At 46.0% G+C, this 23,394-nt stretch overlaps 1 protein-coding gene across 2 annotated transcripts; it reads right to left on the bottom strand.

The window, feature by feature from the left end:
- Positions 1 to 14,189: 14,189 nt before the first annotated feature.
- ADAD2 (adenosine deaminase domain containing 2) lies at positions 14,190 to 20,924 on the bottom strand. Of its 2 annotated transcripts, XM_036748082.1 has the most exons (12): positions 20,861 to 20,924; positions 20,061 to 20,278; positions 18,609 to 18,752; positions 17,425 to 17,565; positions 16,892 to 16,939; positions 16,501 to 16,626; positions 16,108 to 16,258; positions 15,851 to 16,018; positions 15,487 to 15,710; positions 14,986 to 15,223; positions 14,694 to 14,814; positions 14,205 to 14,538 (listed from the first exon to the last, which is right to left on the bottom strand). In XM_036748082.1, the coding sequence occupies exons 2-12, from the start codon at positions 20,263 to 20,265 to the stop codon at positions 14,434 to 14,436; spliced, it is 1,671 nt and encodes a 556-aa protein (XP_036603977.1). In that variant the 5' UTR covers positions 20,266 to 20,278; positions 20,861 to 20,924; the 3' UTR covers positions 14,205 to 14,433. The 2 variants fall into 2 exon arrangements, with proteins under 2 accessions (XP_036603976.1, XP_036603977.1); XM_036748081.1 differs by lacking the exon at positions 20,861 to 20,924 and having other exon boundaries at positions 14,190 to 14,538; positions 20,061 to 20,849.
- Positions 20,925 to 23,394: the final 2,470 nt, after the last annotated feature.

The raw sequence follows: 23,394 nt of genomic DNA, 5'->3' as shown, positions 1-23,394 counted from the left end.
AGCTATTTAAGGGCTCAGAATTCTTCCTCAAGGTTACTGAGCAGGCACTTGGCCTCTTCACCTAAGGCACCTAAGGAACATGTTTCTCTATCTATACCATCCCGCTAGGCCATCCTGAAGTGACCATTACTCACTGTTAGCTCATTTAGAAGAAATGGCGTTGGTGGGCAGGCATTGTCCTCCCCATCGCTGGCTCTCTGAGCTAGGCTACTCCATAGGAACCAGAACCTGAAAGGACCTGAGAGTTCAACTGGTCTAATCTCATTTTACAAATAAAGAAGTGACTTGCCCAAGGCACCCAGCTAGCTAGTAGTATATTTGGGATTTGAACCCAGGTCCTCTGAATGGTGCTTTTCCCATATGCCACAGTCTAGCCTCCCTGGTTGCCTAGGGAAGGTTTACTTCACACTGTTATCTACCCACCTCACCACTATCCCCACCCACCCTCAGCCCCACCAAACCTACCAACACTTCTGCACCCTCCCTTGAGCAAACGGGGGTGCCCCAGCCTCTAACAACAGACAGAGAGGCAGTCACAGCCATAGTTAATCAGCTGTCCCACCGTGCAGAAGGGCAATATGCCTCTCATAAGAAACAGTCCAGAAGGGATGACCTTCCAGATTTACTTCCTAGACAGCTGTACACATTAGAGAGTTATAGCCAAAAGGCACCAAGGGCTAGTATAAAAGCACATGAAATCTTTTAATGACTGTACTACGTGTAAATAATCACCAAATAAAAAGTCATACTGCTCAAGTGTGTGACTGCTGGGGGTTTTAGTTGAGAAGCAGTCTCAACAGTTCCTTGAAAAAAATCCATTAATTTTTAGTATGTGTTATTGTTCATAATAACCATAGCAGTTTTTCAAAGCATTTTCACGTATATTAATGGTTTTATCTGATACTCACAACAAACCTACAAAATGGGCAAGGCAGATATTACATTCCCCAGTTGATAGATGTGGAAACTGAGGTTCAGAGAGATTTACCCAATATCACACAGCAAATTAGGGGAAGAACCAGGGCTAAGAGCCGGATCTTTGGACTCCTAGTTCTCATTTTTCCTCTGGGATTACAGAATTCTAGAATTATACAGTAGTCCCATACCTAGAGCTGGAAGGAACCTCAGAGGCCATCTCCTCCAACTCTATCCTTTAACAAAGGAAGAAAATAAGCTCCACCCCCACCCCTACACTGACCCACCCCACCCCCCACCCAGCTCATACAGGATTCAAACTCAGATCTTCTGGATCTGCAACCACATCTCTTTCCCCTGTATTACCCTCCCTCCCTAGTTTAATGAGCAAATCTTTATACCCTGATCCAGCCCCTTCATTTTACAAATAAGGGAACTGAGGCCCAGACAAGGAAAATGATTTGCCCCAGTTCACACAAATTTAGTGACAAAGTCAGTACCAGGACTTTCATTCTCTAAATTCCAAGCCCAATTCTTATTTCACCTCATTATACTGCCTCCCTAAATGTTCTTCTCCAAAAAAGTTGAGCTTTTAAAATATATTTGCTATTACAAACCCTTAAAAACAATAAAATCCTCAATCATGCTGTATATACTAGCAAAACTCTTAATTAAATCTCAATTTAATTCAGTTTCAATTTCAATACACCTAACGTCTTAACATAAAAACAAATTGAAGCTCTTTGCTAATTTAGGGTAGAAAATTAGACTCAGTTGGCCAAATGTAGCTTAATTAAATTGTCTATTTTTTTCATTACAGTAACTTCCCAAGAGAATTTTATAAGCTATTCCATTGTCATCGTTCCTGTGAAGTACTATTCTTCGTTATAATTGGCCAATGCAGGGCCATGTGATCCCCAGTTAGTGAGGTGTATGTACACACATAAATACACACATTTGTACATATGTATACATGCATAAATTTGTGTCCTATGGGTTAAGTAATATTGCTGAAGCCAACTTTGGAAAAATTCTAGACAAGGGTAAATTGCTTCCATATTCAAGAAGAAAACCCAAAGGGTTACGGGAGAGAGGGAGGGATAAAATTTGGAACTCAAAACTTAAATAACAAATGTTAAAAATTGTTTTTACATGTAATAGGGGGAATAAAATATTACTTGAAAATAAAAAAAATAAGAACACCCTTTATTTAAGGCTCTACGTGAGCTACAGCGTATATATGGCCTCTGCTACTTACTATGTGTCAATCCTGGAGCTTCAGCTTCCTTATCTGTAAAACTGAGATACACATCCTTGCCTTGTCTGACTATGCCTCAGGGTTGTTGGGGGGAAAGCTTCAGAAACTCTACAGCCCCTTCAGAAATGGGAGCTATTGGCTGCTTATGAAGGCATCACCAACTAAACACAGCATATGACAAGTCCTGAAGAAATTCTGGAAAGAGACAAAATGGGGGAATTGCTTCAAGTGCCAAGAAAAAGTAGACAGAAACTACCCGTTGCTACCTGGCTGCAGAGACCCAAACCTTCGCATCCTAATGCAGTCTATGTTTGTGATAAGCCTTGCTCAATCATGCCTATGCAGCAACCCAGTCTAGATGAGAGGCTGAGACACGGATTGTAAATTGCTCACCTACAATGGGGTCAGCTTCTTTGTTCTGGCTCTTTCACAAAAGCGAAGTTGAGCGGGACATTTCATTCCTGTGAAATTCAATTTGGTGATGAATTTGGTGCCTCGAGTTAAATTTAGCTGATATTACTGCTGTCCAAGGCTCCCGCTGTAAATCATTCACTAACCAGTTTTAATTAAAACCTCCTTGGGGATGTTTGGCATTCTCTGAACCATAACTTTGCTTGCAAGGTTGTTTCTGTTCCCCCCCCCATCCACCTCCACTCCAATTTCCCAAAAGAAATGTTAAATGCCATTAAGAAATTAGTTTTTGTATCTTCTGCACAGGGAGAAAAAATTGTCTCACTCAAACATCTTTGTTAATCTCAATTATCAATGGGGGGCATTTATTTATGTAACTCCAAAGGGATCAAATTTCAAAAATACCAATGTAGGGGAAGGGTGAATAGAGAAGGAGGAGAGCAAGAGGGAAAGAAAGGAGAGAGATAAGAAGAAGGGAGATGAGGAAGAAGAGAGAAGAGATGATGGGGAGAGGAAGAGGGAAGAGGGAAGTAAGAGACATTGGAGGGAAAGAAAGAAAGAAAAGATGGAAGGAAGAGAGATAAAAGAAAAGAAGAAGCAAGAGAGATTAGAAGAAACGGGAGGGAAGAGGGCAATGGAAAGAAAATGGGAGAAGGAAAGGAACAGTAGAGAGAAAAGGGAATGAGGAGGGAGAAGGAAGGAGGGGAAAGGATGAGAAAGGGGGATAGAACAGAAGGAGAAAGATGGTAAAAGGGGGAGAGAGGAAAGTCAAAATGAGAGAGTACAGCTACCTCCTACTTGCCCTGTAACTCAGGCACTTGGTAAGTCCTCATGTTAAGCATCCACTTTGAAGACCCTGTGGGTGGAAGCTTCACCTTTCTGTCATGGCCCCAGTCCTCCAGCTACAGCAGCTGACATGAGATGTGTCCTCCTGCCTGTGGCTGGTGCTTAAAGAACATGGATTCAGTTTTGTTTGTGTTTGGTTTGGTTTGGAACAACTGGTCTTGAAACAACAAAATGGATGCTTATTCCAAAAGAAATGCACAGAAATCACCCTGAACATGCCTTATTTGTACTTTTTATTGTTTGCCCTATAATCAGGGAGTCATCAGATACAACTAAATCAATCATACAAACCACTCCATGTGCTACAGGGCACCTGGCATCCAACAGACTGATGGATACATTATCCTCAAAAATACACAGGCAACCCGTGGTTATCTTGGTGGCCAGGAAAGAACAAGGGAGTCGTGTACAGTAAGAGGTTACTACCCATGAGCTCCTTCACCTGGGAAGATGTGATTACATGAAAACAAGATGAAGTAGGGGCAAACACTGGATCACAGATTTCAAAGTAGAAGGAACCTTAGAGATCATCTAGTCTAACTCTCCTCTCACTTTACAGGGGGAGAAACTGAGGTCCAAAGGGTTAGGTATCTTGCCCAGGGTCACAAATAACTGGGATTCAAATCCAGCTTCTCCAGCTCCCATTCCAATGTTCTTTCCACTACATTCTGCTGCCTCTGATGGAATCTTGGAGTCTAGCAGTTTTTAGGAACAGTGAGATCAAGAGTGTATGTGCCCATGATCAGGAATAATAAAGGCAGGAAGGCAGCAGCTAGGGATAATAGCCCTAACAGAGGGAACCAGCCTATAAGTAGTCTATGAAAAGTCCCACCTAAACCTTGGTGCCCAGAACTAAACACAATACTCTATATGTGGTCTGACAAGGAGCCAGCTCCTACCATGAGCATCTACACCTTGGAAATCAGCAAATGCTGTCAATCAGAACTTGAGTTATTGTTTCATTGATTGTCTACACCTAAGAAAGTGATGGAGAAAATGGTAATGATGCATATTGAACTAAAAGTGTGTCATACCTCTTTCAGAGACCTGGTTGTTAGATGTTTACCAGCATGCCATATCCTAGTGTCTGTGGGAAAATCTAGGGTTACAAAGAAAAAGTCAAAGAGTCTCTGCCCTCAAGGGGCTTACCTTAGATAACAAGCACTAAGTTAAGGTAAGCAGACCCTAGGTGCATATCTTTGGATACACCAAACAAGAGCAGGTCAGTCCAAACAGAGGGGTCAACAGTATTCCTTGGGTTTCAGGGACTGAACCATGGATTTCATCACTCACTTTGGTGTTCCTGTTGACATGTTCTCCTTCCTACGTCTAGGAGAAGAGGCCTACTCTGACCTGTGGACATCAATCATCTTGGACTATTAGTAGGTTCTATCGCCTAGAGAAAACAGGCGTATAAATTCAAACAAGTCTAGATTCTAAAAGCAACCAAGGACCACAGAAAAGCAGCTCTGGACTCACAAGAATAAATGAATGAATGAATGAATCTGTCAATCAATCAATCAACGAATCCGTGAATCGATGAAAAATGCTTTTTAGGCACTTAATTGTTAATTAACTACTTAATAATTATGAATAATTAAGTACTGTGATAAGCACTAATAGAAAAATCAAGACAGTCCCTGCTCTCAAAGAACTCACAGTCTAATTGGGGGAGACACAACATATGAAAGTTAGTTCGTAAAAAGGCCCACAAATTCTATCAGTAAAGTGGTGATGTTGGTAACAAGCCTCAGGGGGTCCTTATTTTACATAAGTTGGACAAATGATTGTGTGGGAGACCTGTGAGGCCTAAAGGCAGAGCAAATGTTAAAGCCTGGAGGACCGATAGGTGAAATAGTAAACAGAGTTCTGGGCCTGGAGTCTGGAAGACCTGAGTTCAAATCTTACTAACTGTGTGACTGTGGGTAAGTCACTTAACCCTGTTTGCCTCAGTTATCTGTAAAATGGGGATAATAATAGCACCTACAAACAGGCTGTTTCAAGGATCAAACGAGTAATAATTGTAAAGCGCTTAGCACAGCGCCTAGTACTTAGTAAGCACTATATAAATGAAGATTCCCTTCCCTTCCATTAGGAAATAGGTAGCAACATAGACTCTGGAGTTGGTTGAAGGTAAAATTAAAAGCTGACCATGATGAACCAACTTAGAATGATCCGTATATTCTGAAATAAACTTCCAGAAAACTCATGAGGATGTCAAAGAGCCATGAAGACATACCCCCACAGAAGCATTTTAGAGGGTTTTAAGCAGTTTAACTGAGACTTACATGTTCTCATCAGAATATTTGGTTCAATATTTTGACAATTTTTTTAAAATCTGTGTATAGGTAAATTAACGTGAAGCCAGGGCTGACACTGGGCCCTGCATACAACCTACTTCCCAGGTTATTTCTCTCTGATGCTTATCATCTGCATGACTTTGGGAGAGGCCCTTAACCCCTTCAAGCCTTAGGCAACCCTGAGACTATAGGATTGTGATCTGTGTCAGCAGAAGGCATTCCTATATCAGTGAAATACCATTCCTTGGGACGTTAATATATCTCCATGAGTCCCCAGAAACATTATTTAAATTGCCCCTCAGATACTGAGAAACATAATCAAGCTGGTCCCAGCCGCCATCGCTGTCCCAAAGGTTCCCTGACCAGTGAATCCCACTGCCTTTTAGTGTCCGAAGGAACAAGCCAGAAGGGCAAAGTTAAACTGTTCCCTATTAAGAATACAGAACTATTGAGACTTTTTTAAGGAAATCTTTTCCATAAGGAAGTCAGAACTTAAATTCAGCCTTTAAAGATAGGTAAGACTCGGAAAGGCTCAGAAGGTGAGTTAGTAGTACGCTTACATAGGGACACCCAAACAGAGCCATGGGAAATACAAAATGAGAAATCAAAAGGGACATTTACAGAGTGGTTCCTGGACTCTCTGCCCCATGTTCAGTCCCAGTGAAGTCCAGTTCCTCCTGACAGCTACACACAAATCCATGCTCTGATTTTTGTGCAAAAAAAAAAAAAATAGCCTCTTGATGAAACTGGAGTTTTAAAGGTTTAGGTTAACTTGTTATGGTCTTTTGCTCCTAAAGTGAGAGGATAGTTCATATGCTCCCCTCATTCATCCATCAAACATTTGTGAATATATATACTATATGCTAGACACTGTAAGGAATAGAAGAAAAAAGAATAATTCCCTCTGGCCTCCAAGAGGTTACAGTCCAGTGTGGCAACCAGTAAAGAAGAAAAATCAGAGCAGAACCTGGTAAATGCTACATGAGTGGTTCAAATTACTTGTAAGAGTTCAGAGGAGAGAGAAATTACTCCATTAGGGAAACTCAAGGGAAGCTTCATGAAAGAGGTAGAATGTGAGCTTCTGAGCTAGAGTCAGAACCAAGTTGTGCCCTGACTAAAATGTGTCCTCAACAGACATGACCCAGAGAGTACTGTTCTACAACTAAGTCCCTAATTTAGTCCACACATCTTACTTGAACATAGCTGTTTTCATGCTGTCTGCCTCAGATTGAAAGTGCCTAGAGCATAGGGATTGGTTTTTTTTTTTGTTTTGGGGGGTTTGTTTGTCTTTCTTCATATCCCCAAGGCTTAGAACAGTGCCTGCTACATAGTAAATGGACTTGACTTGACCTAGAGCGTATCGAACATGAGACAAGGAAGACTCAGTCCACTCCATTTCAAAGTGGGCCTTTACTGCCCCACTGAGTCCATCAGTTGTGTCTAAGCTCTGGAGCAAAGGTCTGCTGTGCAGAGACTATTCTCGGAGCCAAGGATTGAGCAGGTGGACTGACGCCATGTGAGAACAAATCTTACTTATTTGGCAGAACACAGTTGGCTAATGTCACTCTGAGTAACTTGTTTACTCAACAACTATGTGATTAATTGGCACCAAAAGGTTTGGTGGGTACAGGCACAGAGTACAATGGCAGACATTTTTCTAGATCTTTAGGTCTCAGTTGATGTCACTGGCCCAGCGCAAAAAAGTAAATCAATTTAAATGATCTCCTAAGGGAACAATCTGTAGTAAATGGGCTAGTTAATAGGCTTCTAGGTCTTTAATCATTTACTCCTTTTTTTCTCACAACCACAATTATTCAGTAGCTGAATATTAATTGGAGGAAACTCACAGACACATACAGTTAAATAATTCAATCTTTTGGAAAACTCAAGAAAAAAAATCTGTGTTTCACTTTCACCCTATCCCAGTCACTTCATCTCCCACTATCCCAAATATACCTTCTCCATTCCAGTGAGGCAGAACTCCTCCATATCTCCCTCTGCACCTTCCACCTCCCTGCCCTTCACCCTCTCATAATTCCCTGCTTATTCAGGGCATATAGGATGTAGTGGTGGAAGAGTTCTTAGGGATTATCCAGGCAAACGTCCTTCATTTTACAGATGAGAAAACCGAGATCCAGAGAAGTTACCTATCCTACCTAAGTCCTTAAGTTGTTTGCCTGGCAAAGCTGGGATTCACTCTGAATCTCAATTTAGAGCACCCTGCATTACATCATGCTGCCTACAGTTTTCGGGATCATTGAACTTCAGAGTTGAAAGGGACATCATGGACCCTGGTTGAATTGCTATCTGAACAAGGAGGTCTTCTATGCAATCCTCAGCAAAAGGGGCATCCGGCCTTCATTTGAAGACCCCAAGTGAAGCCTCCCTGCTTTCAATAATCTTTGGGACAGCTTTCATCATTGGGATGGTTCTCTTCCCATTAAGCTCAAATGGGTCTCTCCGTAACTTCCACTTCATTACTCTTGGTTCTGCACACTGAGATGAGGAACAAGTCTGATCCTTATTCCATGGAACAGCCCTTCAAATGCTTGAAAAGACAGATTTCCAGTTCCCCCCAAAAGCCTTGCTTTCTTCAGACCAATCCTTCAAACCAAACCATGCCTCTCCTATATGTTACTTGTGAATCTGATATTTTTAAACCCAAGACTTTATATTCATTCCTCTCTGTGTTCTGCTCCTGACTCTCTGAGCTTCTTTCTCCACCAACACCTATCAATCTTCTCCCCCCAGTCCATATCCCCTTCTTCAACTGGTCATCTAAACTTCCATTTTAAGCAAAGCACCCAAGCCAGCCATGTTTACTCCTATATCCTTCTCTGGTCTCCATTCCTTACCCTTCAGACTTCTTTCTAGCCTCACCCCCTCCCAATTTTCAGCTTCCTTGTGTTGTCTTCCCCCTTTACAATATAAACTCCTTGAGGACAGGACTTGTCTTTCTTTTTGCTTGTACTTGTAGCACAGTGCCTGACAATGAGTGCTTAGTAAATACTTAATTAACTTGTAGACACTAAATAGCTTCTTAATAGATTCTGCCCAATGTTCTAGCTCATCAAACTTCACCAAACACTGGATGGTCCCTAGAGGCATGTCTAGCTGTTGTTTCCATTCTTTTCAAGATTTTTTCTTTAGTGACTGAAAGGTTAATTTAACTCCGTAATAAAAGGATTTATTTGGTGAAGTTAGGATTCAGTCAAAGAGCCCCATTTGAGGACTTAGAGGGCCACATGTGACCTCTAGGCTGCAGGTTCCCCATCCCTGACGTAGGGGGACTGTGGACCCAAAATTAAGAACTTCTGATTGACATTACCTTGATCTGCCAATTGAATAACTCTTTCAAAAAAGGGAATGAAGCTCCTTCTGGTTGCGTCCTTTTCTACATGCTTATTAGCCATCTTTTTAATAGTGCATTGGTTGATATCGGTTAGTGCTTAACTATTTTAAGCTGCTTTACATATTAGTTTTTTCTTCTCTAACTTGATGGCAGACTCCATAAGGGCAGGAACCATAAATTTCTATACCCCACAAAATTAGGTACATAGTACAAATCACAGGATGTTAGAGCAAAAAAGGCTTATAGAAATCAAAGGATCATAAGGTTTTTACAGTTGGAAAGGAACTTTTAAAACTGGGCCCATCACTGCATTTTCCTGTCTTTGGAGTCATAAGAGCCTTCATTCCCACAGTTCTTGATTTTTTTTTGGCATGTCAGGCTTAATCACTTAGTCCAGCTATCTCCTTTTATACCAGCTGAAACAAACTCCTAAGATGTCTGGATCACTCATGAAGTGCTAGGAGCTAAGAGAGGTACAAGGACTGTTCTTTTTGATGTGGTGAAACTGATGCCTAAACAGGTAAATTGGCTGGCTGGGAGATGCCACTTGCTCCTCCCTCCTTCCATGTCTTTGTAAATACTAATTCCCCCAACAACAGCATCATCACCAAGAACACCTTGCCTTGTGGAGGAAACATAGGTTCATCTATCTCAAGCTTTAACTGTTTCCCAAAATTAGACTTTTGGAAATTGAAGTAATAATTCCAAGCCATCACCACCTCCTTCCCCAGGAGCATCACACATCACAAGGAATGCCTCCAAAAAGTAAGAAGGGTATCTTTGTAACAGGAAGAGGAGGAAGAAGGGCAATTAATAGTCTTCTCAATGTTTCCTTCTTTGCTGATCTCTAACTGAAATCTCTCCTGTTTCACAAACAAATGGAGCCTCGTCGTGAGATCCCATAATGTCACTGGAGATGCGGAGTCTGCCCACAGGAGAAAATGATGACTAGGGAAGAATGAAATAATCCAGGCATTTGTTCTTAAGCCTCAGACTAAAAAATAGCTTGAACACCTGTCCTATTTATTTATGAGACGCTCATTAGAGTGTAAGAGCAAATGGAATCAGGAGAGCTCTGTTTGTCTGCGTCCTTCCATGACAGAATGCAGTCAGTCATTGAGTAGATGGAAAACGTTTTTTTTAGCAACACTAACCCAAAACTTGGCCACTTGGGTGGCAGTGTGAAATAGGGGGAAAGGACTCCAGATTGGGAAGTAGAAGACCTATTTTCATTCCTGCCACATCATGGAACCTTAGAGATTCAGCCTCTTCATCTTGTAGATGGGGAAACTGAGACCCAGAGTGGGAAACAACTGACCCAAGGTCACAAAGCTAAATAGTGGTACGGCACGAACTAGAATGCCAGCCTTTGGTCTCCTGATCCATCCCATCCTTCTTCCCATCTTATCCTACCGCCATCTTTGAGTCCAGGATACTAGCTGCTGAATGAAGTCTGACTCTGATACTTGCCAGCTGTGTAATCACGGGCAAATCACTTAACTGAGCTTCAGTTTATTGGGTTTATTTGCAAAATGGAGATGGTAAAGTACCCACCTCACAAAGTTGTTGTGAGCCCCAAATAAGATATATGTCAAGGGATTTGCAAAAATCTAAAGTGCTACATAAGTGTCAGTTATTACTTGTGTATATGTTTGTGGGGAGAGGAGAGGACAACATAGATTTTAAACTGCATCTAATTTCCATTTATCTGAATAAATCTCATACAATCACTGCATGATCTACTATACCCTGAGGCTAGATTGTGTCTTATGCTTGTATTCATCTCTCATAGGCAATCAATTAATCAACAAACATTTGTTAAAGACAGACTACATGCCAAGGAAGTGCTAGGTGCTTGGGATGGGAAGAGGTTCTGATTCCTTTGGTATGGGGAACTCTCAGATAAGGAAACTGCTTACCGATGCAGGTCAGCACCTTCTCTGCAACTTAGAAAACTGCCTACATTACTGAGGGAATAAATGACCAGACCACCATCCAAAAGCCAGTGTCAGAAAAAGGGCTTGGACTCGACTCCCTGGCTTTAAGCATAGGTATCTATTTGCTATATTACACTATCTCTCTTAAGTACTAAGAATACAGAGACAAAAATGAAGTGTTTCCTGCCCTCAAGGAGTTTACATTCTATAGAGGTAACATGAAGACATATATCCACATATGCAGAATATGTATATGCTTACAGACATACATTTCAGTGCGAGGTAATCTGGAAGAGAGGCACTAGCAGCTAATGCAAACAGGAAAGGGAGGTGGCATTTAAGCTGAGCTTTGCAGGGAGCTCAATAAACAGGCATTGAATGGAATCATAGGGGTTTGAGGCACTTGCTACTCACATCCTCTAGGATGGGTCTTAATCATTTTTTTATGTCAGGGACCCCTTTGGCAGCCTGGTAAGACCTATGAACCCCTTCTCAGAATAATGGCTTTTTTTAAATACATAAAGTAAAATATATAGGACCACAAAAGAAGCCAGTTATATTGAAATAAAAGTGTAAGTTTTTTCTGAGCCAAGTTCATGGACCCCTTAGGGGTTTACGGACCCAAGTAAAGAACCCCTGCTCAGGAGGATATGCTGAGGACAATAGAATCATAGATTTAGAGCGAGAACAGACCTTCTTTTGTGGTTGCTCAGTCATGTCCAACTCTTCAACCCTTTGAAATACAGCACGCCAGTATTGTCCATGGGGTTTTCTTGGCAAAGATACTGGAGTGGTTTGCCTTTTTCCTCTCTGGTAGATTAAGGCAAACAGAGGTTAAGTGACTTACCCAGGGTCACACAGCTAGTAAGTGTCTGAGACTGGATTTGGACTCAGGTCTTCCTGACTCTACCAGCTAAGCCATTTAGCTGTCTGTAAGAGGAAGAGACCTTAGAGGCCATCCAATTCAAGCCCCTTTTTTCACAGGTGAGGAGAAATTGAGGTCTAGAGAAAAAGAGTGACTTGCCTAAGGTCACACATCTAGTAAGTTCTTAAGGCAGAATACAAACTCAAGTCTTCATCAACAGGCATTTTTAAGTGCTTACTAAGTGCCAGGTGCTGTGCTAAGATCTGAGGATACAAAGAAAAAGTAAAAAACAGTTCTTGCCCTCAAGGAGCTTATGTTCTAACGGAGAAGATGATGTATACATAAATCAGCACGCGCAAGACACACATTAAGTGCCAGCACTGGACGGACAAACAAGACGCTCCCTCCCTTCAAGAAGCTTACAATCTACTGAAGGAAGAACAGCACACAAAAGCAAGCTGGAGAGTGAATGGGGGAAGAAGGTACCTAGTCCTCAGCCCCTCCCCCACCCACCGAGAGTGCCAGGGAGGAGGTGATGAGGACCCAATAAGGCTCAATCTCCAGGACGAGATTTCAGGTGAGAGCTTATGGGGGGGGGGAGGCAGCAGGATGTTTGAGGAGGAAACCAAGCAGAGCAGCTGATGGAAAGGGGCTGAGGTGGAAGACAACGTTTGGGCTGAAGGCATTAGTACATGGGGAATGTGGGACGGAGCGTTTGAGTCGAGCCTTCAAAGAAGCACAGATTCTAAGAGGCTGAGGTGAAGAGGGGGAGCGTGTTAGGCACCAAGGATGACCAGCCAGAAACGAGATTCAGGAAGCTCACACAGTGGACTGCGTGGAGGACAAGACCTAAGGTAAGGGAAACAGTGAGATGATGAGGCCTGCACCAGTGGGGGCTGTGGGGGTGGCAAGAAGGTAAGTCTGTGACAGATTATGTGGAGAGAAGGCAAGATTTGGCACCTGGTTGGCTATGCTGGGGGAGATGAACATGTCTGGAGTGACACAAGGTGCAGCGGAGAGAGCCTGGCCTTTGGTGAGCTCAGATCTGGCCGGACACTTCCTAGCTGTGTGACCATTTGCCTCAGTTTCCTCATCTGTCAAACGAGCTGGAGAAGGAAATGGCAAACCACTTTAGTATCTCTGCCAAGAAGATTCCCAATGGGGTCATGAAGGCCTGGAAAAGACTGAAATGACTGGACAACAAACGGGGTCAGAAGCCAGAGGCCGAGAGTCTAAAAGGGAGGAAAGCAGACACCAACATCAACTAGCTGACCTGGTGGGACGTAGAGGGGATTGTCAAGGACGGGTGACTTGAGCATGTTTGGAGGCAGCAGCGAGCTTCTTTCCATGATCTCCTCCATCCATGATCCCTAACTTGACAGATTCAATCATGGTGGCTGACATGGGGGAGGCCTCCCACTGGAAGCTGTACAGAGTTCTGGCCAAAGCCCTCCTTTGATAGAAATGACACCAACTTTCCAGATGCTCTCCTGGTTCTCCAAAGCCCAGGAACTGCTAATGGGGGTGGGGCAGGGAGGGGGCCTTTGACACATCAGACAACGGGTATCCAGGGAAAGCAGTAGGGGAGAAGCCAGGAACAGAGGAAGGCCAGGCCTGAGAGGAGGAGGCCGGGACTTATTCCTGCGATGTCTGTAAAATGTAAGAGGACTGCAATTGGAGCCAGAAGACCCGACTTTGAATACCTGCTTTCTCTCACTCCCTAGCAGTAAGATATGTTAATAATCTATGAGGTTTAAAAAATAGTTTACAGAAACCTGTGCTTGATGAAAAGTCAAGACAGAATCACATACTTCTCTGAAGAGAACAATGATGTCACATAGTTTGTTATGCTTAGTGACATAAACAAGTGGTTAACCCCGAATCCTGGCCCCTGTACAGAATCACCACCATCGTCTGACATTTCAAACGGTCCTGGGGATAACACTGCACAAAGCCTTTCCCTTAGTCTGACAGTGCTGACAATCACATTTTTCATCCCAAGATTCCCCAGACCTGCCTGGGGTCGCTAATGTTTTCCACCTAAAATTTGGGAATATAAAGTTTCCCTTTGGCACTGGCTTCTGCGTTTGGCTGGTCCACTGGTCTATGGGCCAAGTGCTTTCTGAACCTTTTCCAAGCCTGGTGAATCATCTTCCCCACATTTCAGAAGACAATACAGGGCATTCAACTTCTGAACTTCTGCTCCCTCATCCATAAAAGAGGGATAATACTTCCTGGACCACCCCCTCAGTCTCACGAGGGTGTTGTGAGAGTCGTGAGTGTCAAAAGATGGAGGACATTATTTCCAACCAAGACCATACAGAGAACAGGAATTTATTCAGGACAAATCATAAAGCACACATAGCTTCCAACCAGGGATCTCAAATGTCCCCACCTCAGTACCTCTTCCCCAAATTGTGCCCAGCCCAGTCCCTTAATGCCCAGGCACTTTTTAATCCCTGCTATAGCCCCACCACCCCTGCCCCAAAACACACACATCCAAGACTTCCTTGTGGGAAGGACTCAGGGCACACCCTAGAAGCTTGTGTTCAATGACAGAACCCGCCCACCAGAGGCTTGGAGGGCCAAGAGCCCAAGTCCTGCTGTTCCAGGTAAGTGGTCAACGCCTGACGAGCAGCACGGTATGTCCCTGCCTGTAAAGAAGAGACAACCAGGAGGACATCAGAGCGGCCCTCAGTCTCAAGGCAAAGCAAGAGTGAGGAGGAAGAACCATCGGGTTCAAGACAAGGCTTCACTCCTGATGGAAGGCACAATATGAATAAGCTGAACAAAAAGAGTGATCACTGACCTTGGCCACCTCGTACGTGTCCAGTGCCAAGAGATCAAGTCTTTCTAGGGCTTGGGCCACCTGGCGGAAAGCACGGAGGAAAGCAGCCTTGCAGAGGCGAGAGGGAGGACCAAGGGAGCCTCTGGGTGGGGAAAGAAGAGGCCTGGACTCCAAGTCTCTGCCTGTCCCACCTTCAGGCCCCAACACTTACTATCTTGTTGTTATTCTGTCTCAGTCTCCCCATCTCTGGCCCTGCCCCCACACTTTCTGCCTTCTCCACATCTTCCTCCTCCCCTACAACACCTGGCCTTACTCTGACCACACACGCCCCGTGTTTGTGTCCACCACTTCCAGGCTGGTGTCTCCCAGGCTCCAGTTGAGGCTGAGGCCCTGGCAGCTGGAGGGTGGTGAGTCCTGGGGAGCCACAGGTGGTCCCAGAAACAGGTGTAGGGGATTCCGGGCATAGGGAGGTGGCAGGCCTGGCCTTCCTTCTAGGCAAGGCCGGTCGTGGATGACCCGACTCAGAGTTGAGGGGTCATGGCAGGAGTCAGCTGTGAGGGAAAAACAGAAGTCTGAGGGGATAAGGTCATCTTTCCCCCACAAAATATAACCTCCCCACCTCCTTGGATTGCCCCCGCCATGAAATTTGGAGTCAGAAGGGACTTTTGATCCTCCAGTCCAACCTCCTCATTATACAAACGAGGAAACCGATGTTTTGAGAGGGGCAGTGAACTGTCCTTCTCTCCCAGACTCAGGGTCACCTCCCAAGACCCTCCCTCTCTCAACTACCCACAGACACTCATGGGCCTCTCACCAAGGACTAGGCTGGTTGCATGGAGCGGGGGCAGGAAGTGGGCCAGCAGGCCCCCTCCCAGCCCCAGCACCGCCCATCGAGCCAACTTGTCACTGGCCGACAGCGAACAGACCCTGGCTGCCCGGAATCTGGGGGCCAGGTAACAGACAGGGCGTAGCTCTCCCCTGGCGTGGGCTTGAAGACGAAGGGAAGGACTATGGAGAGAGCCCCCTAGGGAAGGGAGGCTGGAGGGGGGAGATCAGAGAGATGAACTAACACAGAAACAGCAGGTCTTCAGATCTCTTCCTTCTGTCCTCCCTCTCCCACCCTGACCACTCCCTCCCCACTCCATTCAGAGAACACCAAATCCAAATGCCCTACGTACTAGATGTCATGTGCAGCGCCCGCAGGGGTATCGCTGAGGTACAAGTGTAAGAATATTCTGGGCTTCAGCGCAAAAGGGGGACCAGGTCCCGGTCGAGGGGTCAGCACTGATCGTTCTGCCCCCTCCGGGCCCCCACTAGCCACCAGCAGAAGCTGCCGGAACAGGAACCTGAGAAAGATGGAGAAAATGACAGATGGATCTTGTGATCAACAGCCCCCATGGGCTCAGGATCCAACTGTCCTTCCTTTACCCCTCACCTGACCAAGGCACGGCGTGCAATGACCAAGCTGTGAGTGTCGTGGAGTCTTCGGCCCATGAACTCAATCCAGCCCCTATAGCCGCCTGAACCGGTACCCAGAGCAACCAGCTCATAGGTCTCCCTACAGCTGCCCCTGTCATCTGGGACCTCTGTGGCAAGAACAAGGGGAGTAGGGGCTGGTGGGGAGGAGGGGCTGGTGGGGAGGAGGTAAAGGCAGGGGAGGGGATGCTGGGGAGAGAAACAGGACAGGACGACTTGGGGGAGATCATGAGATGAGACCCGAGAGGGAGGAGGGGAAGATTCTAGGGGCTCCTTGTTCCCTCCCTAAGGATGAGGTGGGGCCATGGAAGATGGGATGGGGGCGGGGCTCTGGGGAGGAAAGTCTCCGTACCCCTTTCAAGGATGACAGCTGCTATATTCCTTTTGCAGCCCCGATAAGGGGAGTTCTCACCTATCAGCTGGTCAAACCCAGAGCTCACCACGGCCGCACAACGCTGCTCATGGGTCAGAATGTTCTCTAGAGGAAGGGCAGGAGAGTAAGGACCTACGATCCTTCTACCCCATCCCCAAGGTCTACGCTTTGGGGGAGAAGAGTCAGGGGTGGAACCCGAAGAATGGGTGGAAGTTCTAACTACCCAGAGCAGGGTGGGCTGTCTGGAAAGGGAAGGTGTCTACCACATGCAGTGACGTTATAGAGAAGCCTCCCATTCAGATTAACCACTCTGACTCAAAGCCTGGAGTCTAGGGAGGAGGAAAAGGGAAAGTTCTGAGGGAAGGCTCACCTGCAGTTAAAGAACAGAGCGGGAAGTTGTTAGGATCTTCAAAGGGGGCTGCAAAAGAAAATAAAGGACTGTAGATCTCTCTTTTGGGTTACATGGGACACAAGAAGGCTCTGCTCCCCAAATATGAAAAGGAGGCAAATGAGGGAGCGCAAGGTCGGGACGGTTTCATAACCCAGGAATCCCACAGCCCAGTCCCTCCACACACACCACGACTGGGCTCGGAGAAGAGGTGAGAGCAGGGCAGATGGTCACCTCTCCTCCCACAGGCCTGGGCCCCATCTCTCTAGTACCTTGATCAGGGACGGCCTGCTGGCAGTCTAACCTCACAGATGCTCAAGTTGAAAAGGTCCTTAGACCCTAGACTAACATAATTGTCTCATTTTACAAACTGGAAAACTGAGACCTTGAGAGGAGCCGTGATTTGCCCAAGATCACAATGGCAGTTAGCGACAGAGCAGCACCAGCCTTCCTACTGTGGGAGGAAACAGCTGCCCTTCCCCACTAGGAACCTCCTCCTCCTCAGGGAGGACTACCTGGGTTATCCAGCTGGGCCCTGACCCAGTTGAGAGCAAGGATGGCTGCCTGCCCCTTTGCTTCCTTCTTGCTGCTCCCGGTACCCTCAGGACAGGACACCTCACCCAGCACAGCACAGACAGAGAAGTGTCGGAAGGGGACTGAAGAAAGAAAAGGGATTTTAGAATCAGGAAAGGGAGTCTCCACAGCCCATTTCCCTAAGCCCTTCCGACCCTCCTCAAAGTAGCTTCTACATGAAAAATCAAAACCACATTTTAACATTTATAGGTTCTACGAAAGGACCTTAAGAGACATTCTCATCTAATTCCCTCCTCGTTTGAAGAAAGAAAAAACAAACAGGTGGGCACCCCTTAGTTTACAGTTCTTTACCATCACAAACAAGGAGCTGCTATGAATATTTTCATGCATATGGATCCTTTCCCTTTCTTTGCTCTCTTTTGGGTGACGATCTAGTATTGATATCACTGTGTTGGAGGGTATGCCCACTTTAGTAACTTCTGGGGCATAGTTCCAAACATGGTTCCAGAAGGGCCTAAGAAGTTATGGCATGTGAATATAATACTATTGTGCCATAAGAAATGACAATGTTTCAGAGAAACCTGGGAAGACTTGTGTGAACTGTTGCCCAAGGAAGGAAGCAGAGCCTGGAGAACAATTCACACACTGACAACAGCTGTAAAAATGAATGGCTCTGAAGGACCTGAGAACTCTCATCACCACAACCACCAAGCGTAATTCCAGAGGACTCAGGATGATGAAGGAAGATGGAGCCAGAGACAGGATGGACTCCACATACGGAGTGAGACACACATTTCTGGACATGCATCAAGCAGCAATGGTTTGCCTGACTCTGCATATGTGTTATAAGGGGTTTGATTTCCTTTTATCAAGTCAGCAGGGAGGGGTGGGGTGGGGAGTGAAGAGGGGAAAAAAAAACCACTTGCTAATAGAAAAAAGTAAAATGTAATTTAAAAAAAGAGGAAACATATGTAGAGCAGTGGAATAATTTGCCTAATCTCACACATGTGGCAGAGTGATAGGAATGATACACACATTGGTTCCCATCTCACCCTGACGACTGCAGCAAACCCAGGGTCAGAGGCCTGGTTTATACCTCTCTGCCTTGTCCTCCTCCATCCCATCCCAATGCTCAGCACACAGTGACCCCTCTTCCCTCACTTACCCTGGACCTCACTCTCCACAAAGCGCAGAGTAAGGCCCATGCCCTCTGCGTAGCGAGTGAGGATGCTCAGGGCCTGGCCTGGAGAGGGGTCTTTGTGCCCTAGGATCAGCTCCCTCAGCACAGCGGGAGGATCTGGAAGTGGCCCTAAGAAGAGCAAGGAGAGCACAGTAAATCACAGACTGTTAAAACTGAAATCTTAAGTGGCCTGGGAGATCGAGTCCAACTTCCTGCTTGATCAGAATAGGAGACTGGGGCCACGGGAGGCGAGGCAACAGCCAGGGTCCAACGGCAGTCAGTGGCTGAGCTGCCAGGGCCCTTGACTCCCCCTAAAGTGCTCTTTCCCCCACCCATTACCTCCCTCATACCAAGGGACTTGGCTCTCCCCAACTCCCACCTGCCTCCAATGGGAAACAGAGTTGGGAGGGACCCCAAAGGTCATCTAGTTCAACCCATCATGAAATCGGTCTTTCCTCTACTTCACTCCAACAAGAAGTCATCTACCCTCCTCTTCAAAGACCCTCAGTGAGAAAGAAGCCACCACCTTCCAAGGCAGCCTTTGGCTGGCAAGTCATTCATCTCGACATCAAGCAAAAATGTCCCTTTTTGCAGCTGCTACCAACTACTCCTACAACGGGAATGCCAATCTACTTCCCCGTGACTCCACTCACCACCCCTGTAACTGTCCAAACCAAAACGGCACTCCAAGAATATGCTGTTTGGACGGTCACACGCACTCAACAAAGACAAAAAAATAATGCAAGGGAAGAGAAAGTGACAAAGGAACAAGAAATGTAATCAAACAAGGAAAACACAAGATTCGACTGGATAAAGTGTTAGGGGAAACAAGTTGAAATTCACCAGATAGAGCCTAGTGATGAGAACAGTGACAATGCAGAGGGTCTGTGTACCTGTGTTGCCTCAGACTATAAGCTCCATGAAGATAAGGACTGTCCTCCCTTTGGTATCTCTTCCCTAGTCCTCAATCCAGTGCTCCCAATACAGTAAGGGCTTAATAAATGCTTTCGCACTCGTTCAAAGGATGAGTCAAGAAAAAGTCTGCTCCCTTTTCCATTTGACCCCCCTTCAAATGCCTAATGATCATCATAGCATTTATAAAGCACCTTAAGGTTTGCATCATCTCACATTTGCATACTATCTCATCTGAGCCTCACCATAAGCCTGGGAAGGAGGTGCTTTTACAGCATTCTTACAGATGAGGAAAGTGAGGCACAGAAAGGTTTAAGTGCCTTACCCAGAGTCCCGCAGCTGGTAAATTACATTTGAACTCGGGTCTTCTCGCCTCCAGGTCCACTGGCTCTAACCACAGCGGCCTGAAACCCACTTTGCTATTCCCCTTAAATCTTCTCCAGGTGACTCCCGGCCCTGCCCCACCCCTCCCCGCTCCAGCACCGACCCGGCAAACCCTGCGCCCTCCCATCCCAAGGTTCCGACCTCTACCATCCCCAGCGGCCTCGGCCCCCAGCTGCGTCTTCGTCTTCTCCTCCCCCCTGAGGGGCTCTGCTTGGGAAGGCTGAGCCTCCGAGGACGCCTGGGCGGAGTCTTCCGAGGGTCTCCAGGGGGTGGGGCCCAGGATGGGGCCCGGGGACATCTGTAGGGAGGCTGCCAGGCGGGGTTTCCTGCGGGTAGCCTCATCCATCCTGGGAGAGCAACTGCTGGGGAACAGGGAGGGAGGAGAGACCGGCACGACGTGAGCGCGGCCCACGCGCGACGGGACACCCGTCACCCTCCTTCCGCGCAATGCTAGCGCTTCCATAGCGCCTTCGAAAGCGCTTTCACGAACAGGATCGCCTCTGATCCCCACAACCACCCTAGCACGTGAGGAGCTCTGCCTATCCCCATTTTACAGATGAGGAAACTGAGGCGGGCGGGGGTGGAGAGGCCTGCCCAGGGGTCAGAGGAACCAAATCCCCATTTTTCAGGCAGGAAAACTGAGGCACTGAGAGGGAGCTGGAAGGGAAGCTTATCATTCTTGTGAATGAGGAAGGCGAGGCCCGGAAGAGTTTAGGGGCCTGGCTCGAATCCCCAGGGACTCAGAAGCAAGTCTCCCGCCTCCGAGCTCGGGCTCTTCGCAGAACTCCAGGTTCTGGGGGAGGCTCCAGAGGAAGATTTACAAGGGGAAGGGGCGTCTCCATGGGGAAGGAGCGACGAAGAAGCTGTGGCGCGGGAGGAGAGGCCTCGGGGCCCAGCGATTCTCCAGCACCCCACTTCTCCTCCTCCCCCCATCTCTTCACCTCACAGCCAGCCGCTTCTGCACGTGGCGCCCGTTACCCACGTGCGACGTCCGTTAACTGCGTTACGGTTCCCTTGGTTTCCCAGCCCCGCCTTCTTCCGCTGAGCTTAGGCCAATAAAAATCCAGTTAGCAGGGCCACTTCCAGCCAATCAGAGGGCCCGCTGCTTAAAGTCACGCCCCGGTACCCAGCTCAGCCTGGAGAAACCTGTTGGGGGAGGTTTTTCAGAAGCAGGTTCTTAATCTTGTTTGAGCCATAGACTTTCTTCGGGAGTTTGGTGGAGCCCATGGACCCCTTAAATGCATAAAATAAAAGGAAACCAACTGTATTGAAGCAATTTTGTTTGTTTTTTTGTTAGATGTTCCTAGTAGACTCCGGGTTAAGAACTTCTGGTAGAGTGTCCTAGAGAAGTCCAACTGCACCTAAGCATGACTTAAGCTTTTGCATTTTGGGTATCCGCTATACAGAGTTTTGCTGTGGTTAAAAGCAACAGCTCCTCCCTTCCCTTTCCTCTCCCTCTCCCCCTCCATCCCCGCCCTAGGAGATTAACCTAGGAGGTTAATCCAGAAAGGCTTCTTCGGATGTGAGCTTTGAAGATGGAGTTCTCATAGCCCACACAATTCCTGACACCTGTATTGTGAAGCAGAGAGGAAAACACGAGGCATGTGGAATCAGGACCTAGATTCGAATCTTGGCTCGACGAGCATTTATCAGAGTCGTACTGTGTGCCGGGCACTGTGCTCAGCACTGGGGACACAAGTACAAAGCGTGATACAATCTCTATTCACCAGGATCTTATACGTCCTTTTTTTTTTTTCACTTAATGGTATTTTTCCCCAATTATACGTTGTGATAGTTTTCAATATTCATTTTTGTAAGATTTTGAGTTCTAAATTTTTCTACCTCCTGCCTTCCCTCCCCCCTCCCCAAGACAGCAAACAATCCGATAAAGGGTATGCATGTACAATCACGTTTAAAAGATATTAGTCATGTTGTGAAAGATGAATCAGAGCAAAAGGGAAAAACCATGAGAAAGAAAAAACAAATGAAAATAGTATGCTTTGATCTACATTCAGATTCCGTAGTTCTTTCTCTGGATGTAGGCAGCGTTTTCCATCATACTTTTTTTGGAACTGTCTTTGATCATTGTATTATAATAAATTGATCATCGCACAATGTTTCTGTTGCTCTCTGACCCCTCAGTTTTGTCACCTATAAAATGGGAATTTGACAAGCATTTATTTAATCACCTACTATGTGCCAGGCACTGCACTAGGCACTGGGGATAGGAAGATGAAACAATCCTTACCCTCAAGGGGCTTATAGTCTATTGCGGAAAAACATGTGTACATAGAAAACTATATACAAAGTATATAGTTTGTGAGGAAGAGGCTGGCACAAGTCCAGCATGAAGCGCAGTTTGTTAACAATAGGACAGGCGTTTCAGAGGGCACAATGGAAGGGTAGGGTAGGCTGGGACCCAAACCCTGGAGGAATGACCATAAAGAGTTTCCATTCTATGGGGGGAAGACAATATGAACATGTGTAACAGAATTGGATGCTGCTACCGTGAGGCTCAGAGGCTGGGATACTTAAGCTTTGGTTTCCTATTAGGGGCCCCTCTCAAATCTGGAAGCATGCATTAGTGCAGATGAGGTTCAGTCCCGGGGAGCTAAACCTCCAAGGAGAGGGGTCAGACTCTTCTCTTGGCTCATTACCTCTGGTTCTTTACACCAGGAGCCCCCAGAAAAAGAGCTTAAAGCTTAGATTTAACTCACTTCAAAGAGGTCCAGCAGAAAGGTCCTCAATGTCCAATGACCCGTAAACAGCAGCTGTCATAGAAGTACTGTTATAATCACCTAGGGAAGTTAAGAAATCAGATTATGAAACAGCTTGAAGGAACGCTGAAATGACATCTGACATCAACTCTTCATGTACGCGTCTAAACAGTTCCTTCTAGTTACATGTCTTGTAGCCAGACAGGTCAGGGGTTCTACTGGTGGTCATCCTTTGCAAAGCAGAAGCTCCTCCTGCTAATGTATACATCCAGCCTGTCTCTCCCTTGAGGCTACAGTCTGACATCCCCATTTGACCATTGGATATGTCAAACTGGATGTCCCAGAGACAGCTCAAACATAAGTCAAATTCACAGAATCCCAAACTGAACTCATTATTTTCCTCCCAAACCCACCCCTATTCCAAACTTTCCTATTACTATTGAAGGCACCACCAGTCTTCTTTAAGTACACAGGTTCATAACTTCTTTATAATCTTGGACTTCTCACTCTCGCTCACCCCACATATCCAATCAGCTGCCAAATTTTGTTGTTACTACCCCCACAACACCTCTCAGATCTGATCTCATCACTCTATGCACTCAGGTAAGCCTCATCAGTTCTCATCTAAATGAATTCAAGCAGGCTCCCAAGGGGTCTCCCCATTCAAGTCTCTCCCAATCCTGTGTGAAAAGATCAAAGCTAATATTACCTCTGATTTCTTCTGTATTGATTCTATAATGCAACTGACTTTATGCTGT

This window comes from Trichosurus vulpecula, chromosome 3 (assembly GCF_011100635.1).
Source record: "Trichosurus vulpecula isolate mTriVul1 chromosome 3, mTriVul1.pri, whole genome shotgun sequence".
Lineage (NCBI taxonomy): Eukaryota > Metazoa > Chordata > Mammalia > Diprotodontia > Phalangeridae > Trichosurus > Trichosurus vulpecula.
This window is presented reverse-complemented; position numbering and strand designations above follow the sequence as displayed.